The 18191-nt window shown below is 35.3% G+C and overlaps 3 protein-coding genes across 13 annotated transcripts; 2 read left to right on the top strand and 1 right to left on the bottom strand.

Annotated features, from left to right (window-relative positions):
* Positions 1-976: 976 nt before the first annotated feature.
* Positions 977-9848, top strand: LOC102617211 (hypothetical protein). Of its 10 annotated transcripts, none has more exons than XM_025101077.2 (20): positions 977-1258; positions 1532-1583; positions 1944-2072; positions 2154-2381; positions 2675-2761; positions 2893-2982; positions 3070-3196; positions 3986-4092; positions 4413-4581; positions 4775-4896; positions 5487-5615; positions 5692-5790; positions 5886-5943; positions 6024-6099; positions 6187-6316; positions 6797-6954; positions 7467-7539; positions 7646-7840; positions 8197-8290; positions 8798-9848. In XM_025101077.2, the coding sequence occupies exons 3-20, from the start codon at positions 1998-2000 to the stop codon at positions 9712-9714; spliced, it is 2934 nt and encodes a 977-aa protein (XP_024956845.2). In that variant the 5' UTR covers positions 977-1258; positions 1532-1583; positions 1944-1997; the 3' UTR covers positions 9715-9848. The 10 variants fall into 10 exon arrangements, with proteins under 10 accessions (XP_024956845.2, XP_006483622.2, XP_006483621.2 ...); XM_006483559.4 differs by having other exon boundaries at positions 1941-2072; XM_006483558.4 differs by having other exon boundaries at positions 977-1307.
* Positions 9849-10213: 365 nt separating this feature from the next.
* LOC102607079 (calmodulin-like protein 6) lies at positions 10214-12029 on the top strand. The gene has a single exon (XM_006483676.4). The coding sequence runs from the start codon at positions 11412-11414 to the stop codon at positions 11988-11990; it is 579 nt and encodes a 192-aa protein (XP_006483739.1). The 5' UTR covers positions 10214-11411; the 3' UTR covers positions 11991-12029.
* A 57-nt stretch (positions 12030-12086) lies between these two features.
* LOC102618636 (basic leucine zipper 9) lies at positions 12087-15574 on the bottom strand. Of its 2 annotated transcripts, none has more exons than XM_006483561.4 (6): positions 15142-15574; positions 13611-13797; positions 13255-13432; positions 12989-13064; positions 12708-12833; positions 12087-12593 (listed from the first exon to the last, which is right to left on the bottom strand). In XM_006483561.4, the coding sequence occupies exons 1-6, from the start codon at positions 15439-15441 to the stop codon at positions 12255-12257; spliced, it is 1206 nt and encodes a 401-aa protein (XP_006483624.1). In that variant the 5' UTR covers positions 15442-15574; the 3' UTR covers positions 12087-12254. The 2 variants fall into 2 exon arrangements, with proteins under 2 accessions (XP_006483624.1, XP_006483625.1); XM_006483562.4 differs by lacking the exon at positions 15142-15574 and adding an exon at positions 14369-15087.
* Between the last annotated feature and the right edge of the window lie 2617 nt (positions 15575-18191).

Raw genomic sequence — 18191 nt, 5'->3', positions numbered from 1 at the left:
ATTGAATTTAAAATTTAAAAATCCACAGTTGTTGGATTGGATAAAAATTTACTTCTTTGAATCCATAAAAATTCGGGAATTCACAAAAAAATAAAATAATATAATATTTATTTAATTAAAAAAAATTAAACTTATAAATATGACATTATACTTATTAATAAATAAATATGTTAAAATATAATTATATTAACACCATATTATGTCTCATCTGATAATAATATAAAATAAAAATAATTAAATAAAAAATATAACTTCCCAAGTAATTAATTTTCATGTACTGATCTAAACAAATGAGATTTTTTTCCTTTTTTTGATGTGTTATATTTTAAAAATTTAAATGTATTTTCTAATTTTATTTAAATAATTAATTTATTTAAATCTTACTTAATTTTAAATTTAATCGGGAATAAAATCATTTTTATATTATTTTTTATTTATTTAGTTAAATTTAATCGGGAATAAAATCATTTTTATATTATTTTTTATTTATTTAGTTAAATTTAATCGGGAATAAAATCATTTTTATATTATTTTTTATTTATTTAGTTCCTGGATATGATATGATTAAAAAAAATTTAGCTTATAAACCAATCTGTAAAATGGTGAATTAGATATGAATTGAGTCAAATCCGCATTCGATCCATAAACATATGTATTAAATTTGAATTGAATTTGAATTATATAATACATCGTTATTAATTAAGGAAGATAAAAAAAAATATTTTAATAAAATAATAATAAACAATGACCGTATCACATTGCAGCCACAATGTTATAAAGTGAATTCAATACCACAAATATTTATGCACAAAATTCTGCATAAAACAAAGCACCTGAGAAAATTCTATAAGAACCACGGGAGGCTGGCATGGGACCACGAGAACCAAATTCGTTCAGATGATTCCACGCTGCTGCTAACAGCCTAACAATCTTCTTCCCCATAATTCTAATCTGGTGTTCGTTTCTCTTCTCTTTGAATAAGAGACGAATTAGTAACATGACACGCGTCCTCTGAACTGATGACGTGCTATTTGACAAATATGTGTTTTATTTAATTAAAATTTAAAAGAAAATTAAAATTTAAAAGAAAGAGAAATTGTGAGTGAACGGGAAGGTGCGGCGACCGACGCGTTTAATAAACCTCAACAAATCGAATACAGACAGAGAAGAGAAGAGAGAGCCGAGCTTTGAATGAAACAAACCAAAATGCGATAATATCAATTTTCAGCCGTCGTCCTGCTCTGTAACAGCTTTAATTGTTAGTGCTTTGCTCCCTCTCTTTCATCTCTCTTGTACTCGTTTCGTTGGTACGTGTTCTCCATTAATTAATATTAACGATAATAATACTAATAATAAAATAACATCTTAAACAGACTATTATTATTATTATTGCATTATTTTATAAATTTAACTCGTTAATAATACGTATTTAAAATGATGAATGCCTTAACAGGTAGAGGCATTATTTATTCAATTAATTGTTAATTGCGTCTTTTCATTTCTTCTCCTCCTCCTTTCTCGATCATTTCAGTTTTCGAGCGGGTGGATTATATCCTGCTGGGAAGTTCTCGAGCTCTGTTTGTGTAAATTTTATTTTTTTCCTTCAATTTATTCAATTATCTCCAGCTGTATTGGCTTCTGGGATATAATCAATCAATTGATTTGCTATCTCCTGAGTTTCGTTGTGATATAAAATAAAAAATATAGACAGGTGTGTACTGGGTACAAACAAGCATACTTGAATGAATTTATTGAATTGACTTTAAGAAGACAATTGCGATCGTGGGTTTTTTTTTTTAACCCCCTAAAAACAAAATGAACTTATTGTCTCTGTGATGTGAAACTCCAGCTCTCAAGTGAATAATGTGTAAAACGAATTATTTAATTTGCTATTGCAGTGCTAGATACTCATTTTTCCATGTGTTTGCTTTTTCTTTCAGCAGAGGTTGGTATACCTAGTTATTCTTGTATTCAATATCTACACATAGCCACTTCCGATGGGATGGGGAAACATTTACCGAAGACGCATGAGTGTATTCTCAATGGCTATATTAATTTACCTCGACTATAAGGTATTAAGTTTCTTGATTATTGCTTATTGTCTTGACTTCAAATGAATGGCAATCTCATTTCCGTTCCTATTTTTACTACAGGCTGTTCAGCAAAGGGAGAAATGGATAAAAAAGTCTAAGATTTCTGCTCTATGGCAGAGGGCTCATGAGCGCAATGCCAAGCGTGTTCTCAATTTGATAATAAAGTTGGAAGGCTTGTGGGTGAAACTTGGACAGTACTTATCCACACGAGCTGATGTACTTCCTGAACCGTACATATCTCTTCTGAAGCAGTTGCAGGACTCTCTTCCTCCTCGTCCTGTACAGGAGGTAATAGTTTGTCTGGCTATTAACTTTGGAGGTCAACCAATAGTACGTGTGCAAGTAACAGAGAGAGAGAGAGAGAGGTGTTTCAATTCATCTTAGTATTGGGTTCTAATAATTGGTTGAGGAGAAAAATGAACCTTATTCATCAAATATAGAAGTGGGTGCATGATAATCTTTTTGTGCTTTTCTCTCCCCCTTCCTCCCCACTTCCCAAGTGTGGGTGCATGCATGTTTTTCCTGCATCTTATGAGTATCTAATTACTTTGTCTTGCTAAGTAGTAAGTTCTGTTGTACAGGTTTCTCAGACCATAGAGAGGGAATTTGGGGAATCCATGGGTGGTATGTTCATGGATTTTGTCGAAACTCCTTTGGCAACAGCATCAGTAAGATTCTCAAACTCTAATTGGTAGTATTACACTAGTATGAGCTCTTTGATTTAATTTTTCTCAGAAGGCATGGTAAAAATCAGTGCCTTATTAGTAATTATTATTCAATTTCATGTTATACCATGCAGATTGCACAAGTACATCGTGCAACCCTGGTTGATGGGCGGCAGGTGGTTGTTAAAGTTCAACATCAGGGCATCAAGACGATCATATTGGAGGTTTTACATGCTTTTGGTTGAAGATGTTTGATGCAAAGTAAGACCTGTAGTTTTTATGTGACTACTGATAATGCTATAATTTTACAGGACTTGAAAAATGCAAAGTCAATTGTGGACTGGATCGCATGGGCAGAACCACAGTATGACTTTAATCCCATTATAGATGAATGGTGCAAAGAAGCTCCAAAAGAACTTGACTTCAATAGTGAAGCTGGTATGATCAGCTCTCACGTGTATTTTCTGGAGATTTTTATTTCACGTTTTTGTAATAGAGACGAAAATCTGTTTCTATTTTTATTTTAAATTTTTTTACTGTGATTATTTTGAGTTGTCATTTGAGGATGGTTTGGGTGGGCAATTGGGTTCACTTGTGGATGGGCGGTAGTGATGGTTGTAAGAGTTGGCAAAGGTGTCAGTATAGTATGTGATGGCAGTGGCAGACTTGATCAGGTGGTAGAATGGCTGTGCCCGCCGCAGTTATAGCATTTGGGTTCTGCTTTTTATCGAGGTCACTTAATGGATGAAGTTGAAACTAAATTACATTGTTGTGGTATTGTGCTGCTAATTTTTGTGTGCTGTTGCCTTTGGAAACGGTTGTGCCAGTTCATGTGGTAGAGGAGATGGTGACAACTGCAATAATATCAAGTTTAGCAGCAGTGTTGTTTCTGAATTGGTGTGATCATAGTGGCAGCACTCTACTGGAGGCATTGATGTTAGGCCTATGGAAGTTGTGGACATAAAGGTGGTGACTATTGTGTGGTTGGCCATTCTCATCGATGTTGTTCATGAAAGTGAAATTTGACATCCTCAAATTGAGTTGGATTTCATTTTTGGAATTGGGTCTCTTAAGTGAACATGCAAAAACCCTTTGCTCATCAAATCTTTTCATCTGAAAACCCTCTTTTAATTTTTGCATCTCAACATGTGTTGTTATTTATTTCCACTGTTCAGCAATCAGCATGCTTTATTTTTTGTTAATGATACTTGTCTTTGTTGTTCGTAGAAAATACCAGAATCGTGTCTGCAAATCTTGGCTGCAAAAATAAACATGAAGACAGCAACAAGAAGCCTGCCTATGAAGTGGATGTTCTGATTCCAGAAGTTATTCAGGCAAGATATTTTACCACCTCTTATATTGTACTGGCAAGGCTGCATTCTGATGTTCAGGGACTCATAGTAATGATATTCTATTTCAAAATAAGTCCTCTCCAGAATCTAGCGTATTATATATATTCTCACTATATTAAGGTTTAGCAAAGTCCTATATTTGGAAAAGATGGAATGCTTATTTTATTTGTTTTACTTGATTCCTATTACTAATTTCGCTTTGATCTAGCTGCTGCTTCATAATTATTTTCTTTCTTAGAGTGGAGAATTTGCCTTTCTAATTTCACATATTGTAATCCGCATTTTTTATATTTTATTGACAGTCAAGTGAAACTGTCCTCATTTTGGAGTTTATGGATGGGATACGTTTGAATGACTGTGAATCTCTGGAAGCTTTTGGTGTTAACAAGCAAAAGGTTGTAGAAGAGATTACACGTGCATATGCCCACCAAATATATGTTGATGGATTTTTTAATGGCGACCCTCATCCTGGTACCTGCCTTCTCTTTATTGTTTCTCGCCTCTTTCTTTTATTTTTTGCCCTTGTTTTGCAAATTGTCTGCCAATTGAAGTCATTGTCACTATTTCACCAAGGGGTGGTTTTTTCTGATCACACATATGGCACTTGCTTAATAATCGCTTTTTCTCTACTTAGTCAAATGCATTATTGGGTATTTTAATACAGGAAACTTCCTCGTTAGCAAGGATCCTCCTCATCGTCCCATTTTGCTGGACTTTGGTCTCACAAAGAAACTGTCAAGCTCTATGAAACAAGCACTAGCAAAAATGTTCTTGGCAGCTGCGGAGGTTTGGATTAAATTTTCATGATATCTTTTTTTTCCCCCCTTTTTGTTTTGGTTGAAAGAATATGGTAAAGAAAAAGAAAAAAGTTGATAAAGTCTATAAATCAAATATTGTAGATTATTAGAATAATTATTCGATGACTCAAATGTATTGGTAGTGTGAGTGTCTGAGAGTTAAGTGCTCTGATATGCAACAGTCATATGAGTTCCTGCATGGCAAAAATGTTATAGTTTCTCTGACAGCCTTCAGTATTTCAGTTAAATGTATCTGGGTCAACTGTCATTGCTTTATGTGCTTTAGCTTGTTATAGGTGTTCATAGTTCCAGTGACAATTTCAAATTGACATTAATGTTTTGTTAGCAAAGGGTAACTAAAACAAAGGAAGATATCTGGATTTGAATAATCTAACTTTCTTCTTGCATAACAATTAAATGAAATTTCTTTAGATTGTAAATCTCATTCCTGTAAAGATTGAGTTGGCTTATTATGATGTTGATTCCAAGTGCCAATTTACCATTTTCTTCTCTGTTTCAAGATCAGTTTAAACCATTTATTTTTCATGATTATAATAATACCTTTTCTCTGTGTTATAGGGAGACCATGTAGCTCTTTTGTCTGCATTTGCAGAAATGGGACTTAGGCTGCGGTTAGACGTACCTGAGCAGGCTATGGAGGTGTCAACTTTATTCTTCCGCACTTCAGCACCAGCAAATGAAGCTTTTGTAAGTTTGCACAGTCTGTCAGGCTGTCTTTTTGTCTCAAGTATGTCCTGCATCTTCATGATTTCCTTCTCTTCAGGAAACTGTGAAAAATTTGTCTGAGCAAAGAGCAAAAAACTTGAAGGTCATTCAAGAAAAGATGAAGCTCAACCAAAAGGAAGTTAAACGCTTCAATCCTGTAGGGCCATATGTTCTCTTTTTGTCGTATGTTTCTCTGATATGTTTATCGACTATTTTGTCCATATGTAGCATAGTTATAAACTTTGCTTTCAGGTTGATGCATTTCCTGGTGATATTGTTATATTTTCACGGGTCCTTAATCTTCTAAGAGGTATGTGATAAGAGCTCCATTCTTTTCCTTGTTGGTTTAAATGACAGTCCCTTTATTTACCATATCCAACCTTGATTTAGGGCTTTCGTCCACGATGAATGTTCGTATAGTATATCTGGATATTATGAGACCATTTGCTGAATATGTTCTACAAGTGTGAGTCCTTACTGACCTTGATTGTGTCCTTGTTAAGGGTTCCTTTTTCTGGTTCATCTCTGGCTAAAATGTGGTTTCATTTCTTAGAGGCATTAATAAAGAACCATCAGTAAGTGCAGAGTGGATCTACAGTAAACCCATCCATTCTGATGTAGAGGCGAAGCTGAGAGATTTCTTGGTTGAGCTGGGGAATGATGGCAAAATACTCGGAATTCAGGTCCCTACCTCTTTTAATTTTTTTTTTTTTAATGTCTACACAGTAGCAACTGAAGCTTAACCAGAATGGTTGGGGGGGGGGGTTGGATGGAGTGTATGATATTGTAATTTTACATATAATTTAGGGTTAAGAGCCCTCATTGTTTAAACAAATTTTGAACTGATATTAGACCTAATACCCTTGGAATGGTTGAGATTGTATCTGACATGTTTATTAATTTGCATGTGAAATGTAATCTGAGTCATTGGAAATGCATTATTGGAATGGCTCATAAAGAGTGTCACAATTTTTGCAAAAAATGGAATCTTGTTAGTGAATTTTGAAACTATGAAATTTCTTGCACGTAATAAAAGAAAAGGGATTAAATTTGTAAACCCACTATTATAATTGTCTCTACATTTAGTGCCTTTGACATGAAAAGGTTGACCTGTAGCGTATATTCTTCTTCATTTTGATGAAATTTTATAATGTTGTCTTAAGGTTTGTGCGTACAAAGATGGCGAGGTCATTATTGACACCTCTGCTGGCATGCTTGGCAGATATGATCCTCGTCCAGTTCAGCCAGATAGTCTTTTTCCTGTTTTTTCCGTGACAAAGGGTATCACAGCAGGAATGTTACATTGGCTTGTTGACAATGGGTATGTTATTTTTCTAGATGGGTGTAGTAGAGCTTTAGGTTTGTAAATTTTGAACTTTAGTTGGGTCTGTTACATACTTCCCGGAAAGTATCTGTCCCCTCACAATTCTCAGCTCTTAATGGAAGTTTTTGTCCTTATATATATATATATATATATTTTGGGGGGCCAATTCTCCTGCAAAATTCCCCTTTTAAGTCCTCTTTTGCACTTTTCAATTTTTTCCACTTGTCATAAAGGGACCTATGAGTCGTATTTTTTTTATGCAGTACAATTTTTTCAAGCAGTACAATTTAAGGGTAAATTTACAATAATACATAGAATAATTATGGGTAAATATGTAAAGGAATTCATTCATTGTTAAATTAAAAAAGAAAAAATCACTAAAGTTTTCATCTACTCGAACTGTTGGAATACAGTTGAAATTAGAAAATCAATCCACAAGGATTTCAAATAAATGGATATGGTTTAATTGCTTTGTGCATTTACACAAATTTTGGGGTTTGTTCTTGCAGAAAACTCAAGCTTGAGGAGAATATTGCAAACATTTGGCCTGAGTTTAAATCTAATGGGAAAGATCTCATAAAGGTAATAAATCTTATCCCACAACTGCTAATCTCTTTTCATTATCATCTGAAAATAAGATGTACGCCTTCTCTAATTCTTGTGTATATGATTTGGTTTTCCTTTTCAGGTTCATCATGTGCTTAATCACACAAGTGGTTTGCATAATGTGTCGGTTGACCTTAGTTCAGAGAATCCTTTGCTAATATGTGACTGGGATGAATGTTTGAATCGGATTGCCTTGTCGGCACCTGAAACTGAACCTGGCCAAGAGCAGTTGTATCACTATCTGTCTTTTGGTTGGCTGTGCGGTGGAATAATTGAGGTATTATATATTTAGGCCATTATTTCTCACTTATATTGCAGGGGTGGAGCTTGGCTTCCCCAATTTTTGGAAGAGAAAAATTAGGTATATATAAATATAGTGGCCGTAGCATGCGTCCTCTTAAATTGTTATTATAGATAGGCTGGCCTCTCAAGTTCCATTTTTTGCCTGTCCCTGATGTCTTGCTGCATGGTGACAAATTTAACAGATGTGTGATCTTACTTATATGCTGATTGGTATTAGATATGGTGGTCAGTTTGATCTGTTTATTGAAGCCTTAGGAGTGATAAGAAAACTTGCTGTACCCTCAAACTTTGTTTTGTCAGACATTCTAATAATGTGTTTGGAAAAACCAGCGTGCATCTGGGAAGAAATTTCAGGAGATTCTTGAAGAAGGAATAATTCAACCACTCTCTATTGATGGTGAGCTTTATATCGGAATTCCACCAGGTACTAACTTCTTGCTTCACCAAATACAAAGATCATGTTAACATGCTACAAGCGCTTTTCCTTTATTCAATATCTTTTATTTATTAGTTTTTCTTCATGGTGGAGGTTTTTGATTTTTTATTTTCTTTGATGAGAAAACTATGAGTATTTGTATTAACAAATAATAGACATATTATTCAGTCAAAGCTATACAAAACGGTATCAATACCCAAAAGTCTGATTTAACCCAAAAGAGACTGCCTAGCCCTATACAAATTATTGGTCATTTAATTCCATTCACTCGCTCTCTGTGAAAAAAAAAATATAATAATAATAATAAAATAAAAAGTCTCCAGTCAGTCCACTGGTAGAGAGGGTTTATGAATTGGCAAACATTAAATGCTACCTTTTGATTTTAGATTTTCAGCATTGGATTGCATGTAATCAAATTGTGTCCCAAATTAACTTAAAAGATCCACACTATTAGTTAATGTAAATTGAAATAGTTTTAATCAATGGCTCCCCCAGGTGTGGAATCTCGACTTGCAAGCCTTACAATAGACACGGATGATCTCAACAAGGTCTCAGGGATTAACAATCGCCCTGACCTGCGCCTGCCCTCCTCATTCCAGCCTGACAAGATTTCCCAATTAGCTGCCATCACACCAGCTGTATTTAACATGCTCAACATTCGCCGTGCCATCATACCTGCTGCTAATGGACATTGTTCAGCCCGTGCACTTGCTCGCTACTATGCGGCGCTAGCTGATGGTGGTGTAGTCCCACCTCCACATTCTCGTTTGTCCAAGCCACCACTTGGCAGCCACCCCCACATCCCCAAATTTCCTTCTCATGAGACCTCAAAAAAGCAGAAAGGAACTAAGAAGGAGTTACTTGCTGCTTTGAAGAACAAAACAAATAACTCTGAGCACGGCCATAAATACACTAAAGATCTTGAGGGTGGTAGTCACATTAGAACTGCTAGTGGTGACACTTATGCCAGGCTCATAAATATTGAGACCAGTAGCAGTAACACAAGCACAACTGACAGCATTTCAAACACTGATGAGCCGCAGAGCAGTAATGTCAGAAAGATATTTAATAATCCCAGGATACATGATGCATTCTTGGGAGTGGGTGATTATGGGGATTTGGCCTTGCCAAATGGGAGATTTGGACTCGGGTTTAAGAGATATAACACAAGGGATGGATCCTATATTGGTTTTGGCCACTCAGGCATGGGTGGATCAACAGGTTTCTGCGACGTGAATAACAGGTTCGCTATAGCAGTGACCCTGAACAAAATGTCTTTTGGTGCAACCACTGGAAGAATCATCCATTTTGTGTGTTCAGAGCTGAATCTCCCGGTACCAGAGGACTACTTGAGATTTGCTGAAGTGGAGCATGATACACCGCAAGATCTTGGTCAGCCATTGATTAATTGAAAATGTACAATATATATATATATATATATAGACAGACACACACAAACCCCTTGCTCTTTTTACTTATACCTGCACTATTATCTTGAAACCTGCAAATTCAGTAAGTGATATTGCCCCTCAAATTTGGATCCGAAGGATGAACGATGAAGTAAACATCTGATAGAGATTATTTTCATTAGTATACGTTTACACTTAGGACGGAGAAGGATTTGCTCATTTTTGGCCATAGCAGCTCATGGTTGAGGCCGGAAGTTGATAGGCAAGCTTCGATCATGCACCTACCTATACATTGATTGATTTAGAAATTATCATTCATAAGTAGTATACATTTCATTGCTGTGTCTATTATTGCCTTCATCTGCCAAATTTAAGATGAATTTAGGTTCTTAATTATTTATCAAGATCCTAGAAACCCAAAAATGCGGTATTTTTCTTTCTATTGTCCATTAAGCATGCAAGGATATGGGTAAGGCGATCCAGGATGACGGACAGAAAGCAATATTGAAATTATTAAAATAGCAAATAATTTACTAGGTACATCAACTACTAATTAAAGCTGTTTCTGCCTTCTCATGTGCTGTGTTCATAATAGTTGAAAATTACCATCCCTATTATTATATAAAGATCTCAAATCTGCATTCAACGGAGATATTTTAAGATTTGAAGCATCCAGTTTCAAAAAATAAAATAAAATAGTGATGAAGTAGCATCTCTATGTATTTGGTGCTTCACAGAAGCTGCCTACTGCAGTCGGAAATTTATACATGATCATCACTCTCTGGGTGAGTTGGATTCTCTGTCACCTTTAAATAAATACGAACAAATTCTTGTTCATTGCCCGTTGGTTGACTTTAAAAACAAAACTTGAGCACAGCACCGGAGTGGGCTTACCGTGTGAATCTCTTAGTGCGTCCTGGGATTATTAAATTTAGTTACTGATTTCAGGATTTATAATACTGATATATTTCAAACACAATTATTAGGATTATTTTTACTTTATCTTATATAGGATTGTTTAGATTTTAATCATCTTTAATATTCGAGCGACGTTTACCTTCACCTACATTTTAAAAAAGAGAAAACGGCCTTCACTCAATTATTTTTCATAATTGAAGAAATATCGTGGGGGCTCGAACGATTCTCCTTACAACTGTAAAATTTATTCTCACATTATATAATATTTAAGAATTCGTGACAATCCCAAACATGCACTTATGGTATAACACATTGAAAGGAGAAAAACTAAGATTAAAAAAAAATAAAAAATCAGATCTACTCTTTTTATGTTACGGTAACAAGTAGATGCAAAGAAGATGTCGTGGGTTGTACGACACGATAAAAGCAATTGTGATCTGCGCAGAGTTGTTTAATGCACTGAACTTAAAATTATTTAAGATGTACACAACGCACTTAACACTCTCACTGTCCCTGCTACAACTAATATATATTCCATACATTTTGGACAGCTAGCACTCATGTCTACAAATTAATCCGATTTAAGGTGTAACGATATATTTAAATTTGTAATTATTTGAAAGATGGCATTTCTAGTGATTATTATCAAATCCGAGGGTGCAATTCAATGGATTTGATTATATAAGGGACATGCACGTTAATGAATAAACGAATAACTTGGCATAGTCTCTGCAACGAATAACTTGGCATAGTCTCGTACATTATTGTTTTGGCATAACAACATGCTGGGCATTTCTGGGGCTTGCTCTCGTTTGATTGGAGACTTGGTGCAAGCCATTGGAGTTTCGAGACCAAGGTCAAGCTCAAGTCATAATATTGTTACAAATTCCACTCGTGAGTGTGAGCAACAAACAGAAACTGCAGGTCCAGTTGATGACTTGATGCTGCGTGCATTAAGAGCAGTCTTCGGCATGGAAAAGAATGGGAAGATTAAGAAGGAAAGAGCAAAGAAAGTTGTGGAGAAGCTCGGTTTAATATACAACGAAGACGAGAAGTCAAGCTTTGATCTGCCCGGCACTGGCCTAGAAGATGAAGTGCCCGTTGAAGAAGCTCTTGGTCTTGGTCTTGGAGAGCTTGATGGAGAAGGGTGTGGGCGAGATGAATTGCTACGCAAAGCTTTCAAGATTTTTGATGAAGATGGCAATGGATATATTGATGCAAGTGAGTTGAAGAGAGTGCTTGAATGCTTGGGGTTGGACAAAGGATGGGATATGGGTGAGATTGAAAAAATGTTGAAGGTTGTTGATTTGAATCTTGATGGGAAGGTTGATTTTTGTGAGTTTGAATTGATGATGGGCTGATGATATTTGTCCAAGCTCTAATTGTACATTCTTCATTAATTTGTTCCCTTCATTTTGCCATAATGAAAATTCAATTTGCATTATAGATCTAGCACATCATTATTAATTACATATATAATAAGACATCTAACTGCTTAAATAAAGTCTCAATGCAAATCAGTAAGACATCAAATAAATTCTACAAGACAATAACCTAGAATGCAGAGATAGACATATGAGTATATGAAATATAAAAAAGGAAAAAGAAAAGGTTCTAATAATTAATTAAGGCCAAATATCTGATGATACACAGCTTAAAGCATCGTTTACGGCAGTGTTATTGGAATTGTGGATGTCGGGATTTGCAAGTCCAACTCCAAGGGATGAACGATGCCCAGAAGTTGAGGAGATTGCAGAAAATGATGCGCCATTTCCAGGAACTGTGAGCGTTGGCGAGACGTTCGCAAGCTGATGACGACCAATATTATTATTATTATTATTATTGTTATGACTAGTAATAATAGAATTGATTGGTTGCAGTACTGGACTCAAATGGCTCTGAAGAAGTTGGTTCAGTCCACAGGTTAAGGATCCTACAGACACTACGTCTTCAGCCAACCTCACCTACAAAACAATTTACAATTTACAATCACACATTAACCATTTTTCGGATAAAATAAAAAATAAAGCACAAAAACTTATTGATTTGGAGGGAACCATATATGATATAATATATACCTTGGCTCTAAGAGCTTCCACATCCGATTTAAGCACTCTATTATTAGTGTTGGCCTCTTTATACTGTTGAGCAGCATCTGTAAATTGCTTGTATAGAGTAGCATTTTCTCCTTTCAGTCGCTCAACCTGATAGTCGATCATTCCCCCAATCCCAATAAAATAATTAAGCCCTTTTCAATTACCAAATATATATTAACCTTGGCGCACCACATCCCCCCGCGGGGGCGGGATCATGGTGATTATATTAATTAGTGTGAACGTGAACAACATTATAAATTAACCTGTAATTCAAGCTCTTGCATATGTGCTTGCTTTCTTTTCCTCGATCGCCTCGCAGACTCCCGGTTTGAGACCATCCTGGAATTAACCACAATATAATTAACAGTTTTGAGCATAAATAACCAGTCCTTCTCTAGCTAGATCCGTCGGAATCTGTGTCAGCGGTCGCCCACTAGATCATATTACCATAGTCTATATATATAATCTATTGAGGGAGAGAGAGAGGGGAAAGAGGGTATGAATTAATTAAAACAGAAATAGTAGATACCTTCGAATACGTTTTAAATCAATGGGATGGTCAGTGCTTTGTTCACAAGGACCAGCTTCAATTTCCAGGTCTTCGTCATCAGAATGGTCAGCGGAGGAACCACTTGAAGCTAGTCTTGCTTTACAATCTATGGTGTTTGTTTTATCACCAGACGTTGGAGTTGCAGCTGACCAATTTCCTGTCATCCAAATTCCAGACCATATGCGTTAATGATCATAAATCAAAACCTCATGATTAGTTAATTGATCTAATACTACCCTTCTACAATAATAATTAAATTAGTATTAATGATAGGTGTGTGTTTGTGTGTGTGTGTGTGTGTGTGTATAACTATGTAAGTATAAAAGTAGTCCTACCAGTAACACTGCCACAAATGGATGACTGGGAATCAATGGTGGTGGTAGTAACAATTGTGGAACGCTTACTGGAATTGGGATTTTGAGATTGAGACCATCGTTTGTGAAGGTTTCCTGTCGTCACACTCACTCCCCCTGTGCCTGTATTTGACGATATTATTCCTTTCATCGCCATATCCTCATCATCCTGCTTTCATTAATTTCCATGCAAAATAATTTTCTTATTAATTTACGGTAATTAACCCATACATGTATCAACAAGATCAAAGATACAATTTCAGAACAACTAAAAGTCCTAACACTAACGATTTTAAACAATTTTTTTTTTTAGTTTTAGTATTAAAAGTATATATAAATGCTACGTGTCCAACACAATTCTTTTTTCTCTTTTTTAAGTACGAGAGTGAGAAAAGTTTAAAATAAATTTAGATCTATTTATTTTAGGATAAATGATCAGCCGAATAAAATTATTTAAAAATTACTCGGCTAATATCTTAAATGTTATTGTTCTTAAGATATTAAATAAAAGAGGAATTTTGTAACATATATATCCTCTCTTGTGTTCTAGCACTTTCTTTCTCTTCCCAAACACTACGAAAAAGTCCTCTGTCCGAGTGCACAATCTCAGCAGTATATTCAACCAATCAAGACCTGGCAATTAGTAAGCATACCAACAAATAAAATGCTTTGTGCCCCCAATATCTTTGAAATTAAAAAATATATATTCCAGGTCTCACCAAGGGATCTAGCGGACTTACCAAATGACAGGGCTTGATTGGTCTCAACGTAATGACGCGGTGCAGAACCCACGGAGGTATTTCTCAAAAATAGTTGGGTAATAAGTAGACTGTCCCCAGGGATGGTACAATTTTAAAGGTTCTTGAACCTTTGAATTCTCTATTTCTTCTTTATAATTTGTTTTTAAGTACGAATTTATTTTGTGGCGGAGGTTTATTAAGATCTTTTATGCGGCTGCAACTACAGAACTTTAAGGGCGTTGTAATCTCTAATTTTGTGGGTTTGTTAGACAGAAAAATTGTATTAGTCTAGGCCCAGATTCTCTAATTTGGATACTTTTTCTTTTTTTTTTTATTAATTTCATAAAAGACAAGCAAAATAGTCACGTATGAATGAATGAATCATTCTTATTTCTTTTGAGTGCGCTAGGACAGGAACAAAGTCAAGAAAACCCGACATAAGATTGTTATTGTCAGTTACTAATTGGCCAAACCCAAAAGCCGACAAATCCAGAACGACGTGGCCTTTCTCTTACCCTACTAGCCTTATTCTACTACAGTCGAAATAAAAACAACTCAAAAAAAAACAAAAAAAACTTGTGGTGCTATGCATCTTTATAATATAATCTATATATAGCTTGCGTGCTGTACAACAAATGAATCCATATTCTAAAATTGATATCCACGAAACGTAATTTATTATTTACACATACACACATCCCACAGATAGTGAAAATCAATTGAATTGATAATAATTAATATGATTAAAAAAAAAAAAAAAAAAAGGAAGTTACCCGATGGTTTTTGAAAGCGAAAGAAAGATGTTGGTCATGACCGTCCTGAAAGAAATGGTGATGCAGATGCTGATGCTGATGAATATTAGCAATATTATTATTGATGTTATTATTAATGTTATGATCATCAACAGTTGGATTTGGATTTGGGTTTGGAGTTGGTGTTGGAGTTGGAGTTGGTTCAATTTCACTAGAAAAGAACTCTTCAAAAGCCAGCTCTGAGGGGCTTCGTTTCATAATTTCTCCAGGCCCCGAGCCTAACCTCTCTGCAACTCCTGCTGCTGCATGGTCCTTCATCATCGTTATTCATCAACTATTGAGAGACGCGCAAGAAGAAGAAACAAGGTGAAAAAGAAGAGAGAGTGAGAAAAGGGGGAGATTGTATGTGATTCAGCTGCGTTATATAGTAAAGTTAGCATTGTGTCCAACATTAAAAAAGAAATATATATATATATATATATATATAAAGTATTTTCAAAGTGGGGGCACTTGAAGTTAAAGTTTGATGTTCTTAAATTACAATTATGGCCTTGTTTGTCTGTTGTATTTACTTAGATTACTAACATCTTCACAGCTAAGTAACCTGATCATCTCACTTCCAAGTGCCAACTGATTCTTTCAAATTAAAGTATATGACTTGTAATAAAAAATATATATAACAGTAAAAGTAAAAGTAAAAGTTCAATCGTAAAAGACTAATGAGATTCCTGACTAGCTACATGTAGTCGAGTAAAAATTTAGATGCATTTATCATAGTGTGTATGTCTGTGTAAACATATACATACAGTGATTATATAATTAAATACACAATGCTTGTCGCCTTATAAATTAATCTTGAATTTAACAACATCCTATTATTTATTATACGGAACTGGAAATTGAGATTATAGAATATATTTTCTCGACTGAAAAGATAGGCTAAGATTCTGCGGAATAGTGGACAGACTTGGCTCGGGAGTGGAATCTCATCCCCTGAGTGCTCAAGAGAAATGTGAATAATTATTTTCCCAAAGTCGAAGGAAATGTGTTGCAATGCAACAATGCAGAATCCACAGGGTGGGCCATCTGAATTTTTGCCACTTTTTTTTCTCTGTTAGGTGATTTGTTCTGGACCAAATGCCAAATATTTCGCTAGAAGCAGATAAAAGTATCCGCATTTTACAATTCAATTATTGATCAATCGATTCCTCAAAATCTCCACGGAACTACATCAATCTTTGATACAATTGTTTGTGAATACCAAACAAAGTTGATGATGATGATACAGAAATTTGACCAGACAATACCTTTTTCGGTGCCCAAAAAGCTCCTTTATTTCTGGGTTACTCCTTTTTTTTTTCTCACTTTTTTTTTCTCCCTTTTTTGCGTGTGTCGTGCCAATGATATTGAAACGCATTCAAAGACCAAGGCTGCGTAAGTAGTCAATAAATGCACACAAAACAAGCAGTGTAGTCTTGAAGATAACTTCTTTAGTTGAATGGAACAACTATAGGAGCGAATGATTACATCACAATGGAATCTCCTGCCCTCACCATTGAAAGATCTCAAGATCTCAAAGTTTTTTTTTTAAAAAAAAAATTATTATTAAACTCACAAATTTTCGTTAATTTTATCTCAGGACTTATGATATATCATATAAGCTATTAAAATACTTGTAGTGCGAGCAATAAATAATAGAAACTTTGTGAAATTATTAGAGGTTCCGTTTCAATGCAAAGGCTATGCTGCTGCTGCTGGATATATACTCATCATAATAATTCATAAATGGGAGCAACCGAGCGTATACAAGGGGTGTTTCGGTAAAAAAGAGGGCAGAGAAAGGAATAAGAAAGAGACAAGTGGAACAAGTAGATGGAAAGGTGATATGGACAGCCACCGACCCTAAAACAAAAGGAAAAAAAGTTAAGACTGAAGGCTGAGAGATGCTTTCATATGTCATGTTCAAAAAGGAAGTTCAATTCAACTCCACTTACTCTTTATTTTTATTTTTTTTAAAGCAATGAGATTGAGATCGAGGGCTTCTCTTTTTCTAACTTTGCTTTACAACAATTATTCATACATGAAACCTAACTTTTTGACAGTGATTTACCAAGTACCCCAACCCAGCCCCATGCTGATGCCACAATCCATAAATCTCTTATTATAAGTTGCTGAGTTCTGGGGCAAATTTGCAAATGACTGCTGCCTTCGGGATATAATTCAACTTCATGATCTCATACAAAAGTGAAAAAGAAGAAAAAAGAAAGCAAACTAAAGCTCTCCGGCATTGCTCATTACTTTTTTTATCCCAAAAACAAAAGATTTTTGTGGTTTCTTGTACGTTTTTGTTATATGCTCGACAATGAAACTTTTGGTTAATTAATTAAAGACCGAATCGTTTTGTGGCTGCTGCCCAGTGCCAAACGCTAGGCAAATCAAATTAGTGTCCAAAATCAATTGGGACCAAGTTTTCTCCACGTGACGTATGGGTAGTAATTCAACAGGCTCGATCGGCAATTACCCTTGAGTACAGAGGGCGACATGTACTTTATTAGACTAGCAAACCTGTGGTCGAGCTCTTGGGATCGAAGTTTTCTTAAAGAGAAATACAATTAATGTAGCTTTTCTAACAAGTCTATGCCGACAGGAAGTATAGCTTGTCATCCACTCTCCATTGCATCCGGGCCAGGAATCAATTATTCTCCGGTTGCAGAGGTCCCGAGCAGCTGAGCTTGGAAGGCCTGAGCAATGGAGCCTGTAGTTGCAGGAAGACATGGTTACAGCTGGGAAGGGAAAGATTAAAGACCTCCAAGACCAAAATTCGCGTTTCATCCATCCTTAATTTATATTGTTTCTTATGACATCCAACATACATATAACAGCCAAATTAAAATGCTTAGTTATAATTAAATGTGACAGACTCTCTTGCATGCTGTTGCTGTTCTCAAATCTCAATCAATCTCAAGGAGGATGAGATGAGATTCGGGACAACTAGATACAGAGTAGTCATATAATTAATCAACCAGGCAATAATAACAATAATAATAGACAGAAAGTTCTTCCACTCATTC

The sequence above is a fragment of the Citrus sinensis genome, chromosome 1 (genome assembly GCF_022201045.2).
Source record: "Citrus sinensis cultivar Valencia sweet orange chromosome 1, DVS_A1.0, whole genome shotgun sequence".
NCBI classification, from domain to species: domain Eukaryota; kingdom Viridiplantae; phylum Streptophyta; class Magnoliopsida; order Sapindales; family Rutaceae; genus Citrus; species Citrus sinensis.
Note: the sequence above shows the minus strand (reverse complement) of the source record. Positions and strands in the feature narration are given on the sequence as shown.